General features: G+C 44.7%; 2 protein-coding genes across 21 annotated transcripts in view; both read right to left on the reverse strand.

Annotated features, from left to right (window-relative positions):
* Nucleotides 1–22,782, reverse strand: part of tnika (TRAF2 and NCK interacting kinase a) — a 60,039-nt gene that overhangs the window by 30,479 nt on the left and 6,778 nt on the right. For all 20 annotated transcript variants that reach the window (XM_035167755.2, XM_035167752.2, XM_035167749.2 and 17 more), the window contains exon 2: nucleotides 19,175–19,240. In XM_035167755.2, coding sequence (XP_035023646.1) covers nucleotides 19,175–19,240 — 66 coding nt within the window. The remainder of the gene's footprint in view (nucleotides 1–19,174; nucleotides 19,241–22,782) is intronic.
* pld1a (phospholipase D1a) overlaps nucleotides 20,546–22,782 on the reverse strand; it is a 43,269-nt gene continuing 41,032 nt past the window's right edge. The window contains exon 27 of the transcript XR_007033018.1: nucleotides 20,546–20,602. The gene's annotated coding sequence lies outside the window, so the exon portion shown is untranslated. The remainder of the gene's footprint in view (nucleotides 20,603–22,782) is intronic.

A 22,782-nucleotide genomic window follows, 5' to 3' on the forward strand; every position in this document is an offset into this window, starting at 1 on the left:
CAAGCTTTGGTGTTGTATTTAGTTAAGTTTTATATTAGCCCTATTATTTATAGAGATACCTTGGGAAAAGTTCTTTGGGCCATATTTTTGTTGACCATTGACAAATCAACTCTGACAGTTAATCAACTGGAAAAACTCTCCCAAGTAATGTTCCCACCAAGTTTTGTGAAAATCCATGTATTCGTGTATTGTTGAGTTATTTTGCACACACATAAAAAACACACAGGGGCGACGTAAAGAGTACAATCAGTGCCAAATAATTTCTCAGCTTTTTAAGAAATAAAATACAAAAATCCTGTTTGCCTTTAGTGAATAAACATTTAATAATCCGACCAAGGAAAAGCCATTTGATCCTCTTTGTCAGATGCTTGACAGCGACGGAGGGACATGCATGTAGTTCCAGTCTGTCCACAGTCTTCAACCTGCAGGCTGCCCCAGCTCAGAGCTCTAAGGACTAGCAGCAAATAACTATGTATGTTTTCTTCTTGCGGGTTGTTTACACCAGTATAACATTGCGTTATGTTTACAGCGGCTGAGAAAATCTGTTTATCATAGGTTAGGTCAAACTTTTTTCCGGTTGTATGTGAATAAACTTCACACATTTTGTAAAAAAATATAAATTGCAGGCTTGTCAGCCGCTGAGAACAAGAAGACGTTTGTTATCTCTGATGAAATAAAGTGGAGGACGTGACAGAACTTCCCACCGGTTCAAACGGGCAAACCTCACATCAGCGCCGAATCAGCGTCAATCTGAAAATGTTGGCTTGTGCTTCAGTAAAACCCCATTTGACACCAGATATCACACAAGAGCAGCGAACTATCAAAACACTGATCCCGCTCCGCAGCCGAGCCTTGGTTGTGTAATATCGAGGCCAGGAGGAAGCCTGGGGGAGCGAAGAGGCGAGGAACCAGGAGACTGGGAGCTCAGGGGCGAAACTGGAAAGCCCAAGTGGTTCGTTTGCAACAGAGCATCTGCGGCTGCGGAGCGCTAATGAAGCTAACAGGCCTGAAGACGCTAAAACCACTGACGGCCATTACTTCCACCTGTCTGGTATCAACTGATTAGCATGTTACAGTCTGAGAAGAACAGCTCAGCAGCAGTGGCACAAACAAACAAATACACACACACACACATACACACACACAGAAACGCCAAACAAGGGCCACACTGTTCTCCTGGAGGATCTGTTATAAACCAGATGGCATTAAGGGTCTGGCTCTAAAGCGCCTCCTGAGGGCTCTAATCAAAGGGCCATTCTGATAACGAGCACCACAGCCACAACAGAAGCGAGGAACAACAACAGAGCCATGTTCCGTCCACGGCTAAAACCTGCTGGTGTCATTTGAAGGAGTGATTTTTTTTACAGTAAGCAGATAGTCTCTGCACCCTGCTGCCGGTCATTTGTCATTCCCACCGCTTCACATTCTATTTTTATGTCTCTTTAACAGATCAAGGAAACCTCAACGCTCGCCAACACTCACTTTACTTGATAAATAGCTTGTGAGTAGTTGGAGGTTATTCGTTGTATAAAGTTATCAACTGTGAAATAATGTAGGAAACTCAAATTCTTGGTCCTTTACACTCCGCTGAGGTTGAGAAGTAATGTTTTTAACCATTAGCTGCCCTGGTGTTTGGACTGGGGCTCAGATTTCAAAGTAAAGACTAAGTAATAGGTGAAAATTGAGAGACAATGTGGAGCTTTGCTGAAGTTAAGTCATTTTTTGCCCTCATGTCTTGTAAAACATCAAAAATTAACTTTCCCAAAGATCATTTTCAGATGAGCCTCACGCTAGATTATCTAGATAATCACGGATTGTTTTAATCTGACATGAAATGTGTTCTCTGTTGTAAGTAGGAATACATTTCTTCATTTGTTTCCAATTTTCTCATTAAACTGCTCATCTGGAATTAAGAATAAATCATTTGAACTTGATGATTTATTGCTCAAGAGGAAGTTTGAGTTTTATATTAATAGACTTTTCTCAAAATCCAGCTCTGCATAATGCAAACTAAGCACCACTGAATGGTTGAACACTGTGATCTCACACACACACACACACACACACACACACACACACACACACACACACACACACACACACACACACACACACACACACACACACACACACACACACACACACACACACACACACACACACACACACACACACACACACACACAATATTCTGTGAGAGTATAAGAGCTGGAAAGATTGAACAGGGATTTCTCATTAGGATCAGACTGCCCCAATTCCACAAGCACAAGGACTGGCTTTGTTGGAGACCAACAAAGGGATTACAGCCACTTACGAACCAGAAAACTCAGACACACACACACACACACTTGCCGACACATGCAAATACAAAAAAAGATATTCCCCATTCTTTTCAACCACTGCTCACACAGACAGAAGAAGCCTTACAAACACCCACACATCTGCACACAGACGCACGGAGAGAGATAATGATTGAGCGAGTTCAAGAGTGACTGAGGGAGCGAGCGAGAGAATGCGAATGTGGTGAATGGATATTGGATATGGATATTATCAGAGCCGCGTAAAGATTCATTACTCGGAGCCACCTGACAAACTCCCTTATATCAGAACTGACCCAGTGTGACAGGAGCCGCAGAAAAGAATTAGCGCCGTCTGTTTATCTTCATCTCTCGCTCGTTCCTTGTCCTCTTCATTTGTTTTCCAATTCATAAAGGCAGAGGAAAGAGGTGGGCCTTGGTTTTATAAATGTCAAAATAAAATAGTATTTCCAAAGAAGGATAGCGTGTTAAAATAGAAATAATATCAAAACAATATTGGGATGAATATTGATTGTTCAGCCAATTGACTGTTCATGAACAACAAGAATACAGAACAATAAATGTGAGCATCAATGTGGTTGTGTTGTCACCTCTGCCAGTTAGTTAGTTAGTTAGTTAGTTCATTTGTGCTCTTGGCTACAAACAACAACCAATTGCAAGAACTGAAAACATCTTTTCTCTAAACGAGTCATTCTGTTTAAGACAGGAACGTTTATTTTAACTGTGTAACCGAGTGTAAATTGAGTCGGATTTTCCTTTCCTAACTCCTTACTGCTTCTCCTTCACAACTTTCCTTGACCTCATGACGTATTCCATCGGGGTCAAGAAGATTATTTGGACTTTCCGAACGCAGCCAGTTTGTCACCGAAGCGCAATGAATCATGGGATATGTCGGGGCCGGGAAGGATCCACCCGGTGGAGCCTCCGTTGCTCGGGGGTGGAAGGGCACATTTGTCAGAGCCTTTGAATAGAGACAGTCTAGTAGCGCCGCTGTGACGTAATTGGTCTTAAAATGTGTCTCCCAAAGGATTCCGCCCCTAAAGTGAGACACAGTATTGATATTATTCGGTCGCCCTTGTTTCTGTCTTTTCCTAGCAACCGTCTTTTTCAACAGTTTTTAAGCTAAGCTAACCGGCTGTAGGCTCTTGCTCCTTTCTTAACACATAAATGTTGGTGTCTCATCTTGAACTAGTCCCTGAACTAGCTGAGCTAGCTCTCTCTCTCTCTCTCTCTCTCTCTCTCTCTCTCTCTCTCTCTCTCTCTCTCTCTCTCTCTCTCTCTCTCTCTCTCTCTCTCTCTCTCTCTCTCTCTCTCTGGGATGGCCCTCACTCTCTTTCCCTGATCCATCCCATTCAGAACGAGCGTCTCTGAGCCCCACAGGCCCGTTCATCCCTTCCTCCACTCGTCCGTCGCCTGCTTTGCCTCTCTGACCTAGATCCGCAGTTTCTCACTCGTTCCCTCTGGCTCTCTTTCCCTCTTATCCCTCTGATTCTCTCTCTCGCTCACCATCTAACCCTCTTAACTTCTCACAATCTCCTCTTTATGCCTTTCATTATTCCATCCCTTCCTCCCTCCGAATGTCTCCCGTACGTCCCCGTCTCCCCTGTCCCTCGCACTCTCCGTCTCCTCCTCCTCCTCCTCTCTCATGCCTCACAGCTCAGACCAGTGGCCTGTGAAAAGCGAGGTTCTACGTGAACATGACTGAGCCGAACGCTAATACCGGCGAAACAGCGATCGGCTGCGAGCTTGACAAGAAAATATGACACAAAGCGCTGACTTCCTGCAGCCCTCTCACTTTGCCTCTGCTATAATGTCTCCTGCAAACCGCACTGAAGTGACGCAGACCCGAGTGTCTCCACAAAGCAAAAACGAACGCACTTCCCGTTTTGCTGCTGCACACAAACGCTTCCATCAATTCTACCGAGCGTGCTGTGCATTACCTTCCATCATCGCAGTGACACTTCCAATGAAATGATCTCACACGTGTCCAATCCCGCTATATCCCCCCCCCCGCCTCTTTAATCCCGTAGAGGTAATTTGACCAAATGTGATATGACACATCTGTCACTCACACACTCACACACACACACACCACCAGGCCAGGTGTGTGTGAGCGATACCAGACCAAATTGACTACGTTTGCTGCGCTCGATTGGCAAAACCGATACCCAGCTCATCTCCAATCAACCTCCAGGCGGCCGCGTCGGGAAAAACTCGTTACTCGCCGTCGTCCGTGCAGTTTTTTTTAAAACTGATGGTTCCACCCGTCAAAATAAGTATGCATTCATAAAACCAAGGTCATTTACAGCTACATACACGTTTCATGATATCTGTTGTGTATTTGTCGCTGGTGTTGTTTAAACTTAAAAACGGCTGCACTTCTCAAATGGAAGTTCCTGATTAGGCTGAAACTTCTGATCGTGGTCATTATCGACTTTTTTCAAGTCAAATCATCTTAAATTATAAAAAAAATGTGGATCTCAACCTGCCCAGAGTGATTTAACATTCTCAAACCCAAAGATAATGAAATTTGGGAATATTCAACTTTCTATCGATCGACAAATGACTGTTTTGATGAGGTGATTAAAATGTTCACAGGTATTTTAAATGCTCCTCCCAAGTTCCCAGAGCCGACGCTGAACGGTGAAAGTTGCTTCTCTCCTCTGACAAAAGCACAACGGTCGCCAGGGAATTAATAAATTGTCGAAGTTGCTGGCAAAGAATTATCTCTCAATCAACTCCTTGTTTCAGTGTAAATAAAAACTAATCTGCTCTGCGTCCGTATCATTCCTTCTCTCTCCCTCTCTCTCCTGGTGGTAGTGTGGTGGAAATTTGTCTTTGTAAATGTATTTGTAAAAGCTTCCTGCAGAAAGGATCACACAGGGCAAGGTGGAGGTTGCAAGTGTGATTAAATGTGAAGTGTCTGTGCTCATATTTAAGTGTCTCTGTGTGGGTTACCTCCTGACCCAAAAACACGCAGAGGGGGTGGGGGGGTGTGGGTGTGAATGTATTGTTCTGTGTCTGGAACTTATCGTCTGATAACGTGTGACGGATAGGCTGCATCCTAAATGTGTTGGGGAGGAAATAGTGTCATGTATGGTTAGGGTGTCGTGTCAGTCAGGAACATCCACGATAGAAGTGCACAGTGCGAACGATGGAGACAAAGAGAGGAGCAGTAAATTACTGACAGAGCCGGTAAAAAATGTATAAAAATAACTTTGTTACTGTCCAAACATGGATGAAAAGACCCAAAATAATCACTGTGAGTGGACTTTGTGGAGCTGTGCATGAGCTCCCAGTGCGGCCGGGCCGGGAGCACTGTGCCTCGGCCAGTGGAACTGTCCTGGGCACCTGGGTCCGTGTCCCGGCCTAATATTCGTTAAAGTAAAATAAATAAATCATGTTTGAAGTATTCTCATCACATTCACCGCTCATCATGTTGTTTACCCGGTTATATTGTACCTGTAACATAGTTCTGTCTCGTCTCTCTTGTCGTCTGTCACCATGTGCAGCCTGAGGGAGCTGTCAGGCTGACACGCCTCCTGCAGAAACCATCGCCAAACACCTAATTATGATTAATTGCACTTGTCAAGTGACAGTAAAACGCCGAGGGTGGAAGGTACGCAGAGCACTTGGCGCGGATATGTGGAGATGAAGAGGAGGAGTTTCTCTGGGTGTTCGGCTCCATATAGCAGCAGAAAGATCGTTAAAAAAAAGAGAATCATAGCATGCACCCAAATACACACACGCACACACACGTGCACACACACATGCACACACGCACACACACATGCACACACACACAAGCACTGCAGGCTACAGGGGAAGCATCTCTTCATCACTCTCTTGCAGCCTCAGTTAGACAAGTCCAACCTGCCTTAAACCACTGCCTTAATACAACCTGCTGATGGATGTCATGATACCCAGGGATGTGTGTGTGTGTGTATTTGTGTGTGAGAAAAAAAAGTGCTTCTCCAGCGCGCGTGTGTGTGTATTTGTGTATTTCGTTTCTTTGCATGCACGTCTATGCCCTTGCCAAGTCAATTACACAGACCCCCCCCCCCCTCGGACACATTTACTATGCAGGACACTTCCTGTCGTAGCCTAGCAACAGTCTTAGATGGCCAGAGTACAGTGTGCACTTAAACGTACATGTACACACTCACACAGAGACACACACACACACACACATATATATAGAAAGAGGGAATATGAGACTGTTGTCCTGATATGGTAGAGTTGTTATGTGGAGGGGGAGGAAGGAAGAGGAAGAGCCTGAGAAATGAAGGAGTGGACGAGCAGAGGATCAGTTCACTCAGAGAACTGGTCCTGTTTCAGAAGTCAACAACATGTCACTTTAAAAAGGACTGAAAGGAAACAAGCTTCCTGATTTAATAATCCTCACTTTGATTAATTTTTTACATTAACCATAATTTAAACACCTAAATCAGAGTTTTAGCCCATTAACTACAAATCTCATTACTGGGGTCCATTTTCAAAAGCCTGCAATGATTAAGATTAATTTCATACTTTCCAGGGAGCCATTGGTTTTTTTACGCATTTCACAAAGATTAAAAAATCACCTTTCAGGAACTTACATTAAAGTTCATTATGGTGGATTGTTCAATTACAGCTGCAGGGGCAGTTTCTGGAGAATTGCAGGTGTTCTACAGCTTAAATTTCGATGGGCCACATTGCCTGAAGTAAAATTAATGATTTGACTGTGCACAAAAAATGTTTTAAAATCAAACACTAGTTGATTTAACAGACAGTGACTGTCATTCTTAAAGTCTATAAAACAGCTTTAACTGGCTGCTCGATAACTTTCTGAAGGTGTTGTGTTCTCACAACAGAGTATAGCCACTTATCCACTGCTATAAAACACCTGTGGCTTTATTAGAGTGAATATACCAACCGGTCGGGCTGGATTCGGAGAAAGAATTAGAAAAGGTATTTGAATCTTGGTTGGGTTTCGTACTTTAACCCCATAGACGGGCCTGTAATCGGGGGAAACATCGGGCTCGGGTCGGGTCCGGAGAACAAATACAGAACACCTGTCGGGTTCAGGTCGGGCTCGGTTAGTTTTTCTCTTTGACTCAAGACACATTCTATTGTGCGTTGTTAGCAAGAGGCTGCTCAAACACCACAGGGGGGCTGGGTTTGCTTCGCACTCGCACTCTGCAAAACTGTTTCCTGTGGGAAAACCCCTGTTCGACCGGTTTGAGAGTTGGGTAACAAAAGAGGACAGAGGAACTTTTATTCTCTCTTATTTTCATATATTCTTTATGAATTATTGTAAATCTATAAACAGGCACAATTTGATTTGAGGATGACACTTTTCAAAAATTCCGATGCGCTTGCACAATGACAATAAAGTTCTTGAATCTTGAATCTGATTTTCACAGCATTGGTTTTTAGCATTTAAATAAAATTCTCTGACAAGTTATAATTGATTTGCAGTTATTTGCCTCTTCAGGCATTTTCCCAAACAGAGACCATAAAACTCCACACATTTTTCAACAGTCAGGACTTGGCATTGTGGTGCAACCTGGTTCGAATCTGCATCCGTCCAGACGTCCGGTGCTTGCAAAGAAAACAGGAAGTCAGGAGCTAAAGCACATGAATGCAACACACACACACACACACACACACACACACACACACACACACACACACACACACACACACACACACACACACACACACACACACACACACACACACACACACACACACACACACACACACACACACACACTGGGGATAAATTGCCAGATTGTGATGCCGATCCTTTGTAAAACGTATATGGGTCACACTATAATCCTAATCTGTGCCGTCATGATAATCCACACAAACACACACACAGAGACATCAGGCAAGAAGTGACTGGATGTCATCTAAGCATCCTCCCCTGGCATAGGGCCTGTCGGCATGGTAACCGTATCACGGGGGAGAAGTGGGATACGGGACGAGCCCCTGGGCTTTGACTCTATACATTTAGGTTCTCTCTCTGACAGGGAGGCCCTGGGGGGGAGATTGCCCACTGCTGTCACACACACACACACACACACACACACACACACACACACACACACACACACACACACACACACACACACACACACACACACACACACACACACACACACACACACACACACACACACACACCAAACTGTATTAGGGTTGAAGGATTTTAGACAGCCAGGGTTTCAGTATCAACACCCACTGGTTCTAGTCCGTGGGCTTCCAATCCCAGCAAGCTCAGCAGCGGAGGTTGATGCAGAATTAAAGCTACTTTGGTCTAACAAATGTTACGAACGCAGTTCTGCTCGAAGGACCCCGAAGAAATAAGAGGGCAATGCTCCGAGACACACCTCATTGCAGTTCAAACACCTGCAATCATTCTGCACTCACACACGCCAACACACACACAGCCAAGTGCGCACGCACACGCTGTTGTGGAATCAGCGAGGCAGTAAATAAAAGTGACAAAGGCCTCCATTCCAATCTACTTGTGCACTGCCCAGGAAATATTGAAGCACCCCGAGGCTGCTCCCTCGCATGAGAGAGGGAGAGAGGAAGGAGAGAGACAGATTGAGACAGGAAGAGATTTAAAAAGGAGAGAAGTTATAAAGAGAGCCAGTGACGATCAGGGAGACATATACAAGCGGAGAGTTTGTGGGAGAAGGAGGCTGTAAAGAAAGGGAGCGAGTGATGAAAGAAGGAAAGAAGAAAGAGGGGAGGAGAAGGATGAGTGCAATGATCTGTGGCATAGACCGGAGGGCTGTTATTGATGGGCGAGGGGTGTTTGCAGGAAAGAGAGAGCCTGAATTTCGCGACGTGTTGATTCGACTCTGAATGAACTGGTTTTATCGGCTTAAGCCTGTTGAAACAATAATCTATCAGCAGTCTGAAATATAGCTGCTCATTAACCTGCCTGCTCACAGTACAACAAGCTAATTAACAAGCTCGTTGTAGCCACAAGTGGCCGAGAATCAGACCGAGCTGGGGTCAGGGAAAGGGATTTGGCGCAGTGCTAAATAATCGGGCACATAAAACGGGTTCAAGTCCGAGAAGCTCGGGTCTGAAAAAAAACAGGAAAAACACACCGATTCGATCACAAGCAACAGAAGCACGTGTGTCCCTCGCTGTGGTGTGAGATCTAAAGCTGCTCATGTGAAAAAGCATGTGTGCAATTGTGTGTGTGCACGTGTGTATAAAGTCAGTAATGCATCATTTGATTTGATGGAAATAGATCAGCTCTTGCAGGGCTCACTCGCTTTATGAACGTGTGTGTGTGTGTGTGTGTGTGTGTGTGTGTGTGTGTGTGTGTGTGTCCCAGTGTTATTAATGCTGGGTATTTGAGGCTGACCCATATTAACTGAAATACTAACCCCCCACCCACTCATATAAACTTGTACACTGATGTTGCTCTTTTTGCTTTATGTTGTCGAAATGCATCTTAAACAGCTGCAGGATCTCCTCTAACACTGTGAACATATTCCCTCATTCAAGCTCTAAATCATTTAAAGGTCGACTTAACTAATGCACTTCATGACTAATTCACATAGTTGGCGTGTTCACCCACTCAACCCACTCTCCTCTCATCCAAAATCAAATTCTAAAATCTGAGCATCTTCACAGACACGAGAGACAAAACAACAAGACGGATCCTGCGTGTGGCCGACGATGGGGGTGTAGTCTGTTGTGGAAACGCTGTAAACAACTGATTCAGGATGTTATTGCTTTGTATTGTCATCGGTATCTCTCCTCCTTTCTGGAGCTCAACAGTATTTTTAATGCAGTTTCCCAATAAAGCTGCTCTAATTGACATGCTTTTTTAAAATCAATATGTTGGTCTGCACTGATAAAAAATCCTTTTTATAACCACGACGAAAGTTTAAGACAATAAATTTAGCATTGTTTTTTGTTGTCCTCATCCCTCTAGCTGCATGTCTATTACACTGAGAGCAATGTAAACTTCCTTGTATGCAAATTATGATTCTGATAGCTGCGCTGTGATTTCTCCTGTATTTCCATGTGTAATGATCAATCAGAGAGAACAGGCAGAAGCAACAGAAGAACTGCTGCCTCCCTAACTGAACAGAGCAGAGAGTGAGGTGCAGCTCTCGACTGCAGAAAAAAAATAAAATCCAAAAGTTAAAAAAAACCTTCAAAGTGTCTAAAAAAAAGTCAGTAAATGTCGTGAGGAAAAGCACAGAAACGCATGAGAGAAACCGTTCGCTGAGCTATTTTAAAGTGGAACGGCCAATGGGTTTACTCCAACCCTCAGCCGGCCGACCAATGGCGTCACGTCATGACTCAGTCACCCGGCATTCCCCTGGCCAATGGTGTGACTTCATCAGTCAGTCAGTGGAATTTATAGGCCTGGCCTCGGCGCTGTGGTCGATCCAACAAGCAGACAAACAACTGGGGAGAGTCAGAGAGGTGCACGAGCGAGAGAACACAACAACACAGGAGGAGGAGGAGGAGGAGGAGGAGGAGGAGGAGGAGGAGGGTTAAGGCGAGGAGGGAAAAGCGGCAGGTTCAGCACATCGGCATCACGCTCCAGCGGCTCTGGAGGTCAAACGAACAGCTGAGCTGATTTACTGTACATACCGGAGGTGAGAGAGATGGAGAGAGAGAGAGAGAGAGAGAGAGAGAGAGAGAGAGAGAGAGAGAGAGAGAGAGAGAGAGAGAGAGAGAGAGGGGAGACACAGCGGAGCGAGGGCACGGAGAAGGACAGGAAAGAAGATGGAGAGCGAGGATAGAAAAACACAAATAAACACATCCGTCAGAAAAGGTAGAGGACAGAGGGAATAAAGAGTAATAGAGAGAGTCAGGGCCGGTATAAGTTATTGATTTTACTATTGATGAGCAGTCGTTCGCCCAGTGGGAGAAGAGCCAGGGTTAAATAGCTCTTAACAATGCACACTGTCTATTAAAGAGAGGTGGATCACAGTGGAAAATCTACAGGGAGAGCGAGAGGGGGTGAGAGAGACAAAGAGAGACAGAGAGAGATTGTTGTTGACATCAGGCGTGGGTAACTGACCCTGGGTTCTGTGGAAGGAGTGAATTGTGGGTAAGTGGGGCGTGTGGCCTTGGGGAAAGAGAGAGGGGGAGAGAGAGAGAGAGAGAGAGAGAGAGAGAGAGAGAGAGAGAGAGAGAGAGAGAGAGAGAGAGAGAGAGAGAGAGAGAGAGAGAGAGAGCAGACAGAGCGAGAGCGAGAGAATGTAGGCTAATGAGCACACTGCCAGATGTGAGCGTGTGTCTGCGCATGTGTGCGCTGTCGCATGTGGGCAGAACGAGCACATCTGCTGTTCCCACGGTAACAAGCAGCCTCCACCTCAGACACGGTTCACAGTTCATTCATAAGGACTCCAGAGATGGAAGCGTGTGTGCGTGTGCGTGTGTGCCTGTGTGTGCGTGTGCGCGTGTGTGTAACCAAACAACAAAAACACTGTGAGGCGACGACACGGTGACAAACTGACGGCAGCGATGACCCGACACCAGGGACATGTGCTGCAACACAAAAACACACACATCCACTTACTGTGCACACGGCTCAACTCAAACCATCAGTGAGCCCTGCAGCCCACAGACACTCCCAGCTGAGACCTCCTGACAGCACCCCCCATTAGCACTAATGTGACCATATAGTACCACATTCCTTCTTCATTTACCAGTGTCAGGCCCCTATCAGGATAACTGTACATTACTGATACAGTGGGCATGACCGGCCCATACATTTTCTATGAGAGGCTGAGGATGAGTAATGGATCAGTCTCACACAAATTACAGCATTAAAGGAGAATTTTCTACTGTGTTCCACCTTAACTACATCTTATCTGTTTTTATTTATCACCTTAATATAATAATATAATATTTGGTCAAATCAGCGGATGAATAACAAAATCAATAAATAATTGATAGATCAACAAATGAATCAAATTAGAATATTGAGCAACAGTAATCGCAAGAATTTTTCAATTGATGTGAAAAACCTTATTTTATGTCAAATAAAAAAATGCCTCAAATTTTATCAATAGTACATTTTCTGACAAATTGGCAGATTAAGGGTTAAAATAAATTCTCAGAATTTTTCAGCTACATACAGTTTAAAACCCAATCTGATGGATTTTCTTAAAAATGAATTATCACAAATAAAAATTATGATGATGAATGTGAGAACGCAAATGTAAAGACCAGGTAAAGACTCCAGAGATTGTCCGAGTGAGCGCGGTGAGAACACAGCGAGACATTGTCCAGAGACTTCACAGTGAGCGAGTGGGCAAGTAGACAAAGAACAGAAAAATAACAAAAAGGATATAAATATCTCAGGATGAAAAAGAGGAGCCACACACGTAGAAGACTCAGACGTAGAAGTCAATTTGGAAAGAGGAGATTCAAGAGCTTCTGGTTAAACAGGCCAACGATGTGCTGTAGACAAAACCATCTGATTATCTTGTTGTTGTGAAAACGTCTGACCGGAGAATCGCCTGCTTCTTCGTGGGTGAAAGGGAAACTCTGGAGAAAGTCCGGACGCTGTTGACATTTTCAGGAGTTCATGTCAGAAATCAGCTCAAGAAACGTGGTTTTCTTAAAACAGCAACACGGCTGCTTCTTAAAGGTTAAACTGTCTTAAAGGTGAGTTTATGTGCTTTTCCTTTGTTTCTACTTTGCTGCTGACTGGACAAAAACAAGCAGTTTCAAAACACCACTTTGGAAACTTACACTTGTCACTAAACTTTCTGCCTCAGCAGTTCTAGTTTATAGTTGCTCGTAATTGATTAATCAAAAAAGAATTGATGGACCTGTAACCAGTGATGAAGCTAATCAGCTGCACGTGCACTAATTGCTTTTTTTAACAACTACAGTAAACGAGCAGATAAAACAGACATAAAGAGGCCGTGACGAGCCAAGATATTTTAAATAAAGTATTTTATCACCGGCTGCACCGCGGAGCCGTGAAAAGGTCGGCGGGCGGTGAAGAGGCTCTGGTCTCTGGTCCGGAAACATTCATCAACTAGGAAACCATTAATTGATTAACCTTTATGTTACTGCTATTGAGTGACTTATTGACTGAACAATTAAAATGTACAGGAGTATGTTATAAGTCCAACATCGTGGTAGTAAAACAAGTTAAACTGAAATAAAGTACAGGGGAAGGTATAAAATATTCAATACAGAAAGTAAAAGCTGACCAGGGATTCATCAATTTACCATTTCACTATATTCCATCAATACTTTCAAACAGATGAGCTGGAAGAGGTCAGAGCATCAAAGGAAGAAGAATAAATGAAGTCTCTCCATCATCCATCCACCTTCAGCATCTCTTATGCCAGGTTTTCACACATCATGCTGCTTCTCTGAGGTGTGTACGTGTGTGTGTGTCTGTGTGTCTGTGTGTGTGTGTGTGTGTGTGTGTGTGTGTGTGTGTGTGCACACGTGCAGGGGAAGGGCGGCTGTGGCGAGCATGTGGAGAGAAAAATCTCCCAAAGTCCTTTGCAGCGTGACTTCCAGCAGATAAGGAAGAGAGAAAAAAAACACAACTTTGAAGTTTTATTTTGTTCTTCAGAGGGCAGGGGGAGGAGGAGGAGGGGGAGGATGAAGAGCAGGAGGAGGAGGAGGAGGAGGAGGAGGAGGAGAGGTGAGTTGGGGCTGAAAACAGACCGGGCGGGACAGAGAGGTAGACTCGAAAGGAAGAATGTGATTGGCTGATGAGATAAAGCATTTGTTTGTGCCGTAATCCAATCCGTTTGTTTACATATCTAGACCCCAGAATGTCATGGTAACACGATTATCAGAAAAGACGCATGGTTGAAATTGGACACATCTTCAATTTGCGGTGTGTGTGTATATTCTCATTTTTGTTGCCTCTTTCGGACCTTTTCTGGGGGTAAACACTGACCTTGTCAGGACCAGTAGGCCTCATGGGGACCAGTTTAGGTCATAAGGGTCATTTCTAATGTCCTGGTTAAGTTTAGTGGCAAGATGTGAATTGTGGTTAGGTTAAGGTTAGGGTTAGGTATGAACTGGTGAAGGTTGGGGATAAGGTTCTGGTTACGCTTTGTCCACTATGAATGGAAGTCAATGCATAGTCCTAATAAGGATATAGCAGCGTGTGTGTCTGTGTGTGTGTGTGTGTGTGTGCGTCTCACTTTTTGAAAACAACACAAACTCATAACAAGGCACACAAACACCAGCATCCTCCTCTCCTGCCTGCATGAAACAAACATGCGGATGAACACAAAGTCACGTCACCACACATACATGCTGCTTCAAACCCTTTGTTCGCACTCGCAGGTTTACACACAGACACACACCGGTGCAGTAAATGGAAACCACCCAGCGGCACTTTGTACCGAGTCGCTGTCACAGCGGGTGAAGACATAAAAGCCCATACGGCCCAGGTCCCCAACCGTCACTTTCGCTCTACCGTGCCTGCATGTGTGTGTGTGTGTGTGTGTGTGTGTGTGTGTGTGTGTGTGTGTGTGTGTGTGTGTGTGTGTGTGTGTGTGTGTGTGTGTAGAGAGGGACTGGTGAATATTTCAAGAGTGTACGGAGCACTTTGCCTGAGGAGGAGCAGAGTGGATGTGTTCTGTCGTCGGAAAAAAAGATTGGTCGCCTGCTTCCCTCTCCTTTCTCCTGCTTCTGCATGGAGACAGCAGAGTCATGGAGAGAGAGTACGTGCAATGACAAAACAGCGCACACGCACACACACAGTGGAAATGTTTTGTTGCTGCCAAAGCGATGGCGGGCCTCTGTGTTGTCCTTGTATGTGATTGTGTGCATCGATACTGCGTTTGTGTTCGTGTGACTGAGATATGATTAGTTGCCCTCTTAGTTTGTCCTCGCGTCCATCAAGGAGAAAAATGACTTCTCCTGCGGGGGACGACGAGGGGCTGCGATCGATCAATTAGTCAATCAATGAGTCCGTCAGTCAATAAGTCGTCATGTCAGTCTGTCGCCGTGGCGTTCCGGCCAATGGCTGCTCCTCGTCCCCGCCTCCGCCGCCGCTGGTGCGAGTGCTGTTGCTTCAGAGAACTGCAATTCCCATAATCCCCATCAAATATTCACAGGCTTCGGAATGAAAGAGATGGGGGGGGCTGGGGGGGGAGCAAGGGCAAAGGCAAAATAAAAGGGAGGAAATACCGATGAGGGAGCGATGGATGAGCCGATGATGAGAAAAGAAAGTGACAACAGTAGGAGAGAGAAAGAGAGGCACGGGGGAGAGAGTTAAATGAGAGAGGGTGGAAGATGGAGAGGAGAGAGAATGTGTTTAATTATTCAGCATCACCCATGTTCTCTATTTATGGCCCTTTTAGAGCAGCCACTGGAAGCTATATATACACATACTGTAGGCAGAGGCTGCTCCCCTAAGTACGACTCGCAGGGGAAGTTTCAACCCAAGAACCAGGGGAAACTAGAAGAAAAACGTGATTACATATTGATAAGAGAAGGAAGGGATGAAGGCGCTACGGAGGGAGGATGATTAGACAGGGGAGGAAAAACAAGGAGAGAGAGCTGCCACGGAGATGTGAGATGAGAGAGGGAGACGGCGGCAAGAAGTCAAAGCTAAAATTATCTTTTTTCGCTGCGGCTACTCGTCTGTCACTGTTCTTAGACAAACTATAATTTTTTTACTTTTCACGCCACTTTTTAAATTGATGAGGGATGTTAGAGGCACGTGTGGAGGAAAAGAGAGGGAGAGATTGAGGAAAGAGAGGGAAGAGCACTGAGGGGCAGATCTGTATCATTTAACTAGATGGGCCAGTGGAATTGTTGATAAACCTGTTATCTCCTTCTCCCAGACTCACAGAGCTGCAGCTGTGTGGTACATTACTGGCCCTGAATCATCAATAGCATAAAACACTGTCCTGACCACACACAGAAACACACACACACACACAGCATGGGAACACACAAACCTTTAGCTTCACTGCACTCAGGAAAAACTACTGCAGCAGAATGCAGTGGACTGGGATTAGAGTCATGATTCTGCTGTGGGAAAAATACCAAAGAACCAAAATATCTGATCTAAAATTTCTTCCTTTGTGATATATCTTTGTTAAATTGAATTTCAAAAGATTAGCTATTAACTGATGCATGTTTACCCCGGCTAGTGTGCTTCTTAAAGTTGTATTAAAGTTGCCAGCTTGTCCATCCACAGACATAATATTTCATGTAGGATGATAGAGCCTGACCAACATGGATCAGTCGATAAATAAAAACGACTTAGATTCCAATTATGTTGCATCAAACCCTTAAAACAAAGAAATGTAATTGAGGCTTGATATTCCACGGTTTAACCATACACTTTATTCTGAAAAAGTATATAAATAAATAGAAAACATTAATAAAACCAAAAGTATCAAACTTCAAGATTCGATAATTTATTTGTCCCAAGGGGAAATTTGTCTTAGACATAAAGGCTGCCATATAAAAACACATATACGATAGATAACATTGTATTTATGGACAACATGTAACATGTACATCTTTTCTGCATTGTTTAAATAAAGTTTTCATATTGGCAAACATATGTCTGTGAAAGGCTCATCGGCTGATCGGTCAGGTTCAAATTTTTCCCATAAACATTGAAATGCATTATTAATCTGCGTAAATCTAAGAATCCCATTAAAAAAAATGAGTAAAATAAGAGTTTGTTTAGGTTGTGTGGGAGATGTCTGGTGGAACTGCTGCAGAAAATATGAAAAGAAAAACTATCAGGGCACAATTCAAAGTCTACGATCACAGAGACATCATGTTTACAGCCTCTAAACTTCAAACTCCACCTGCATGTGTTCACTCCACAGCCCAGTGACAAGGATTCTTTGATTCAGATGGGGGTAACACTCAGTGTAAAGCAATACGCACACTATGTTATTCTTATGTGTCACTTTTACAAGAGTTTGAAAATGGTCGGGGGGGAAGAGCAGAGCAATTCCAGTTCACTAATACCCACCAGGCTGAAGGTCAATTTATTATCTCAGTGAGTCGGAGATTCAACCTGCTCACAGGAAGTTGATTCTCTTCAGGCGAAGACGAGGGACCTCAGTCGCATGAGGAATTTCAAATAGATGGCATTTTTTTACTCAAGTGAATCTGCTCCTTATCTGTATGTATGAGTCCGATCGTTTCCACAGTACATCTGTTTCTGCTTGTCACACCGAAGGGCAATATCTGAAACTGTACAACCTTCTCAGCGAGCGCTCTGACATTGTTATGAATCAAAAACTGCATATTTATGTCTGGGAAATGATTCTTTTCATCAATTATCAATTAAAACAGGGAGTATTTTCTTGATTAAACCTCAGGTCCATCGTATAAAATGAAGGAAAACAGTGGAAATCACAAGTTTCTGTAGCTCAGATTCTGAATAACAGCGTAAAAACCCCAAAGATATTTGGTTTCCTCTGAAATAACAGCAGCGAATCATCACAGTCCAAAGGTTTAATGGAATGTTTGGAATCTTCGTTCAGTCATTTCAGCTCCATTGTCTCATTTTTCTAGTTCACACCTCCTCAGTTTTTAAAGTGTGCAATGGAGTTTTTTTTGCAGAGCTTTGTAGGTGTAACTTTCATTATATTCAGCACAAAAAAGAAACTTAAATAGAAAACACTGGAAAATAAAAACAGTGGGAGTGTCGTTCTTTGAGCCATCACCCGATAATAGATTAAACTTCAGTACCGACTCCGCTCTCATACACTGTGTGACACACAATCAAAAACCAGAGTGGATCAGCCGCCCGGGCTCCTGACCCAACAGGCTGGTGCTGTTGCCATAGGCAATCTGCGGCTCAGTAATGTATAGGAGCGGACCCGGCTGAATGTCAGCCAGTAAATGAGCCGTGACTTTCACCAAGACAGCGGAGTCAGCAATAAATGGATTCACATAACTCTCCTGGTCTCCATTCCCTTTGTGTTTTTTCCTGTCTTGTGTCGCACGCACACGCACACACACACACACACGTCAAATCATTTCCAGAAGCACGTCCGACCTCAGCTTGACCTTTTATCTGGTCCAATCAGCTGTAAGAGTGGCCCGTCTCCATCATCAGCTGACCTTCACTCTTTGCTCCATTAGACACACCGTCACACACACACACACACACACACACACACACACACACACACACACACACACACACACACACACACACACACACACACACACACACACACACACACACACACACACACACACTCAGGAAGGCCTTCACGTGTCCATACTGTCACATATGGGAGCAAACGTGTGTTTACTCCATACAGAGGTAATTAGACAAAGTGCCAGGGGCTGCTGTGGCGTCCTGCAGAGACGCAGATTAAAGAGAAAAGACTCAGGAAAGGGAAGCGACGACCGCAGAATGAGGCCATCACTGAGGGGGGGGGGAGGAAGTTCAGGCTGTGGCGTGGATGGAGAGATAGCGTTTTAAATGACAGCCGAGTCCAGCTGACAGCAGCGACCTCAGACCGCAGTGATGTCACAACGTCAGATCGAGCCCAGGCACTTCCTGTGTCCTGGAGAAACACTTCCCCTTGCAGCCTCTCTCTCTCCTCAGTGGGGCAACAAAGCAACCACCGCAGAGGTATAGAAATAAATGTAAATACAGAAGAGAAAGAGAGACAGAAAGGGCCAAAGGAAATTCTCCTAAAAGCACTTGAATGTGTCCCAGATTCGACTTCTCCTCTCTGCATTTGAGTCTCTTTTACATTCGCTCCACTTCTCTCAAGCTTTTATCTCCTGTCTTCTGGTTTCCTTCAGTCACAGTGCACATATTCTTTATTCCACCTAGGCTACTCGGAGGGAATAAACAAGCGTGCCATCAGAAGTAATGTGTATATTCTTACCTTGTACACCTGCCCATAGGTTCCATTTCCCACCAGCTCAACCAGCTCGAAGATGCCAGCAGGATCCTGGAGAGACAAAAGGGGAACAGAGCGACGTTATTAGGGTGGTGATGACGAGCATTCGCAGAAAACATTCAATTCAAAGTAATGTTAAAAAAAGGTACAATCCCATGTATGAGAAGGCACGACAACTTTAGCCGGGGGGGGTACTCGGCAGCTTCACAGGCTTTTAACGATCTAAGCACATGGTCCAAAGTTCCTGGTGTAAGCGTATTTAGGGCCGGTCCAAATCAACTTTTGCTAGTTTAACAGAAGAAAAAAATATGTCGCTGAACCAGGTGCAGTGTTAAAACAAATGTTATGCTTAGTGTGGCAATTAATCTTGGGTGTGTTTTTTGGGCGTAACATTCAGCAATCAGGCTGCCATCTCACATTCCCTCTGAAAGCAGGTGTGTGCTCACACCTTGGTGGATTAATCAGAGAGTTGAAGAGAACACAGAGAAAAATGGTTTCACTTCACACACTCACGAGCAAATCAACCAAGAAGCAAGTGGATGTGCATCCACCAGCACATAATACGATCATGGTCATGTGTTCAAGCAACTATCAAATACTATGCTTCAGACTACGGGTTCGGTATCGAAATGGCACTGGTTCCTTCGCGGCAAGTACCTTAACATTACATTTAATGCTGTAGGCAGCACTCTCTATGTGGCTTTTGCAGCACAAACGTGAAGTACGGTTAGATAGTAGGTACCTAAAGTTACACGGTGCTGTTCTAAAAGTATTTATTCAGCACCAGTATCAGGAAACACCCATATTATACCCCACCCTACTTCAGACCAAGTTCAGGTTCTGACTCAGTGCACCGGACCACACCTAATTTTAAGACGGTGCTCAGATGGGTACAGGAGTATTTGCGACAAACAACATTGGTGAGGGAGCAGAAGATGTCAACCGCGTTGGTTCGACTCCCACGCCGCACCCCTCCGTGCCAGATATTAGACAGAGCCCTCTGTCTTAATATCCGTATTACAACACTTGTGATTTTACAGTCGGACCTCTAACCAAAGCAGTGCCGGGCTCTCTAGGTGTTGATACATTGGTCTGAGATGCAGCGCTGGATTGTTTTTCGGCTTGTGTCCAGACCAGCTAATAATTTAAGCCCCCAGTCGCTGGGTTGCCAACACAGAAACTCAACTCATCTCTGACAAGGAGCAGCCCGAACAGTGCATAAAACCCACTGACCCCTGTGCACACAAAAACAGACACACACACACATGCATGCACACACACACACACACACACACACACACACACACACACACACACACACACACACACACACACACACACACACACACACACACACACACACACACACACACACACACACACACACACACACACACACACACACACACACACCTCCCCCTTCCTCTCTGCTGCATGTTGCAGCAACAATAGCCGGTATTCACCCTCTCTTCCCTTCTCTCTCTCTTTCACACTCTCTCTGGTCCACCAGCTTCTGTTCTCCAACCAGCCCGAGTCCACGTCTCTCTCTCTCTCTCACTCTTTTATCCCTCTTTCTCTCCTTCATTCCCGTCAGGGCCCCGGACGAGTTCTTTCCAACACCCCTCTCATTCCAACCATCCCCAGAAACACAGAGGCCCTTTCACCAGCTTCTGTTATACCTCTCTCTCCCTGGTGCCATTATAAAGTTTGGTTTTCTTCAATTTGAAAACTCGTCCTCCCAGACAGAGGTGTCCGAAGCTGCTCTTCAGCCCTTATCCACTTTTTAAAAAACTGCATCTCCACAATGTCTGTTAATGTGTTTTATCAAAAATCTCACACTGCTAATCGAAGAGCCCCCGGGTCTGGTAGTTGTTGGCGGATGTGGCTCTTGTGCAGTTTCCACAACCCACTGTAATGTAGGTTACCTTAAACCTGCAGCCACTTCTACTGGGTCAGCTCAAAATACCCAAATATACAAAGTCATCTTTCATCTTATTTCACTCCCCCCCCCCGTTTAAAAAAAATTGCTCCACAGTATCATCGAGGGACGAGCAAAAAGAAGACGTTTAAAAATAAGATCTTCAACGAGCAGCAAAGCTACACAAAGCTCATTTCTCTGCTGAATCGCCGAAATAAACTGTGCTACTGTGTAGATCTGGACTGGAGAACAGATGATATTGCACGATACACTTCTCGCAGACTATTCCCCTCTCAATAAAGCATCACTTTATTTCCATTCTGAAAAGGCACACATGTCCCTCCCCGTCTCTCTCCTCTAGACCTCATCGCTTCGCCCGCCTGCCTCTTCCGTTCACGGCCTGTCCCCTTTTCTTTTTTTTTATATCGGTGTCTTTTGTTGCTTCCGCTTTTTCTCTTTCATGCCACATCTGTGAATTCTTTCGGTTGAACTTTCAGCCAACTCTGCTGGCACAACCTGCAGATCCGCGTGTGGCGTCGCAGAGCACAGAGCAGGAAATGACACATGTGGCCAAAATGAAACAAAGTGCAATTTGATTTGCTTTTTCCAGGTTTATTAACGTGTATATTTGAATTCTGTCTTTTCCCCTTTTTTTCCTTATATATTCTTTGTGTGTTTATTCCTTCCTCTCCTCCCTCGGTTTGTGTCTCTCCCCCTCTCCCCCCCCTCACTTTGTCTCTCTGTGTTTGTTTCTGTGCGTCTCAGCAGGCCTGTCAACCTGTCAGCTGTTTTCTGAAGACAGGGCCTTGTGCTTTTCTTGCACTCTCCTTCCTTTTCCTGTCGTTTTATTTCTCTCCTCTTTCTTTGTTGTGTGCTGCAGACGTACACACACACAAAAACTTTCTCTCATATGCAAACGCACAAAAACAGCCACAAACTTATTCTCAGTCTTCTTCTTAGTCTCAAGTACATCCTCCCGCTGTCTCGCTCTCCCACAGTCTCATAACCAGACACACACACACACACACACACGCTGTGCCAAAGACACACTCCTACACTAGGGCTAGTGTTCAAATGTTCTAACAAGTATGAGTGGGCACAAAATGAAGAGTGTGTCGGACTAAATGCGTGTGTACGTGCTAAAAGAGCCAGTCAGAAAACCTGCGAGCATCTGCAGACAGCAGCATTCTGCAAGCAGCGCAAGTGTTCACCTTGCTATCAGACCTTCAGCTTCTGCAGGTAGAGTTTTCCTCCCCACACTTTCTCTGTGTGTGTGTATGTGTGTGTATGTGTGTGTATGTGTGTGGATGTGTGTGTCTGTGTGTTTGGCAGCTGTGTGAATTAACTCTCAGAGCTGCATACAAAGTCCTGACAGCAACTCCCCAGACACATCCTAGGATTCACTCTCTTCAACTTTCTGCTCTTACTCAACAGACACATTCAGATAATAATAATAAAAAAAAGAAATCCATGCATGTACACATACACACACACACACACACACACACACACACACACACGCACATTCGGTACATGCATATATGCATATAGGAACCACAAGCGCTGAGAGACACATGACGCAGGCCTGCGTGTGCAGCTTTCCTTCCCTCCACGCACAGCATACAGAGTGAGTGCAGTTTTTGCTGCTCCAGTTCATACATGTCCTCGGGCTCGC

The sequence above is a fragment of the Hippoglossus stenolepis genome, chromosome 10 (genome assembly GCF_022539355.2).
Source record: "Hippoglossus stenolepis isolate QCI-W04-F060 chromosome 10, HSTE1.2, whole genome shotgun sequence".
In the NCBI taxonomy this organism is placed as follows: Eukaryota; Metazoa; Chordata; class Actinopteri; order Pleuronectiformes; family Pleuronectidae; genus Hippoglossus; species Hippoglossus stenolepis.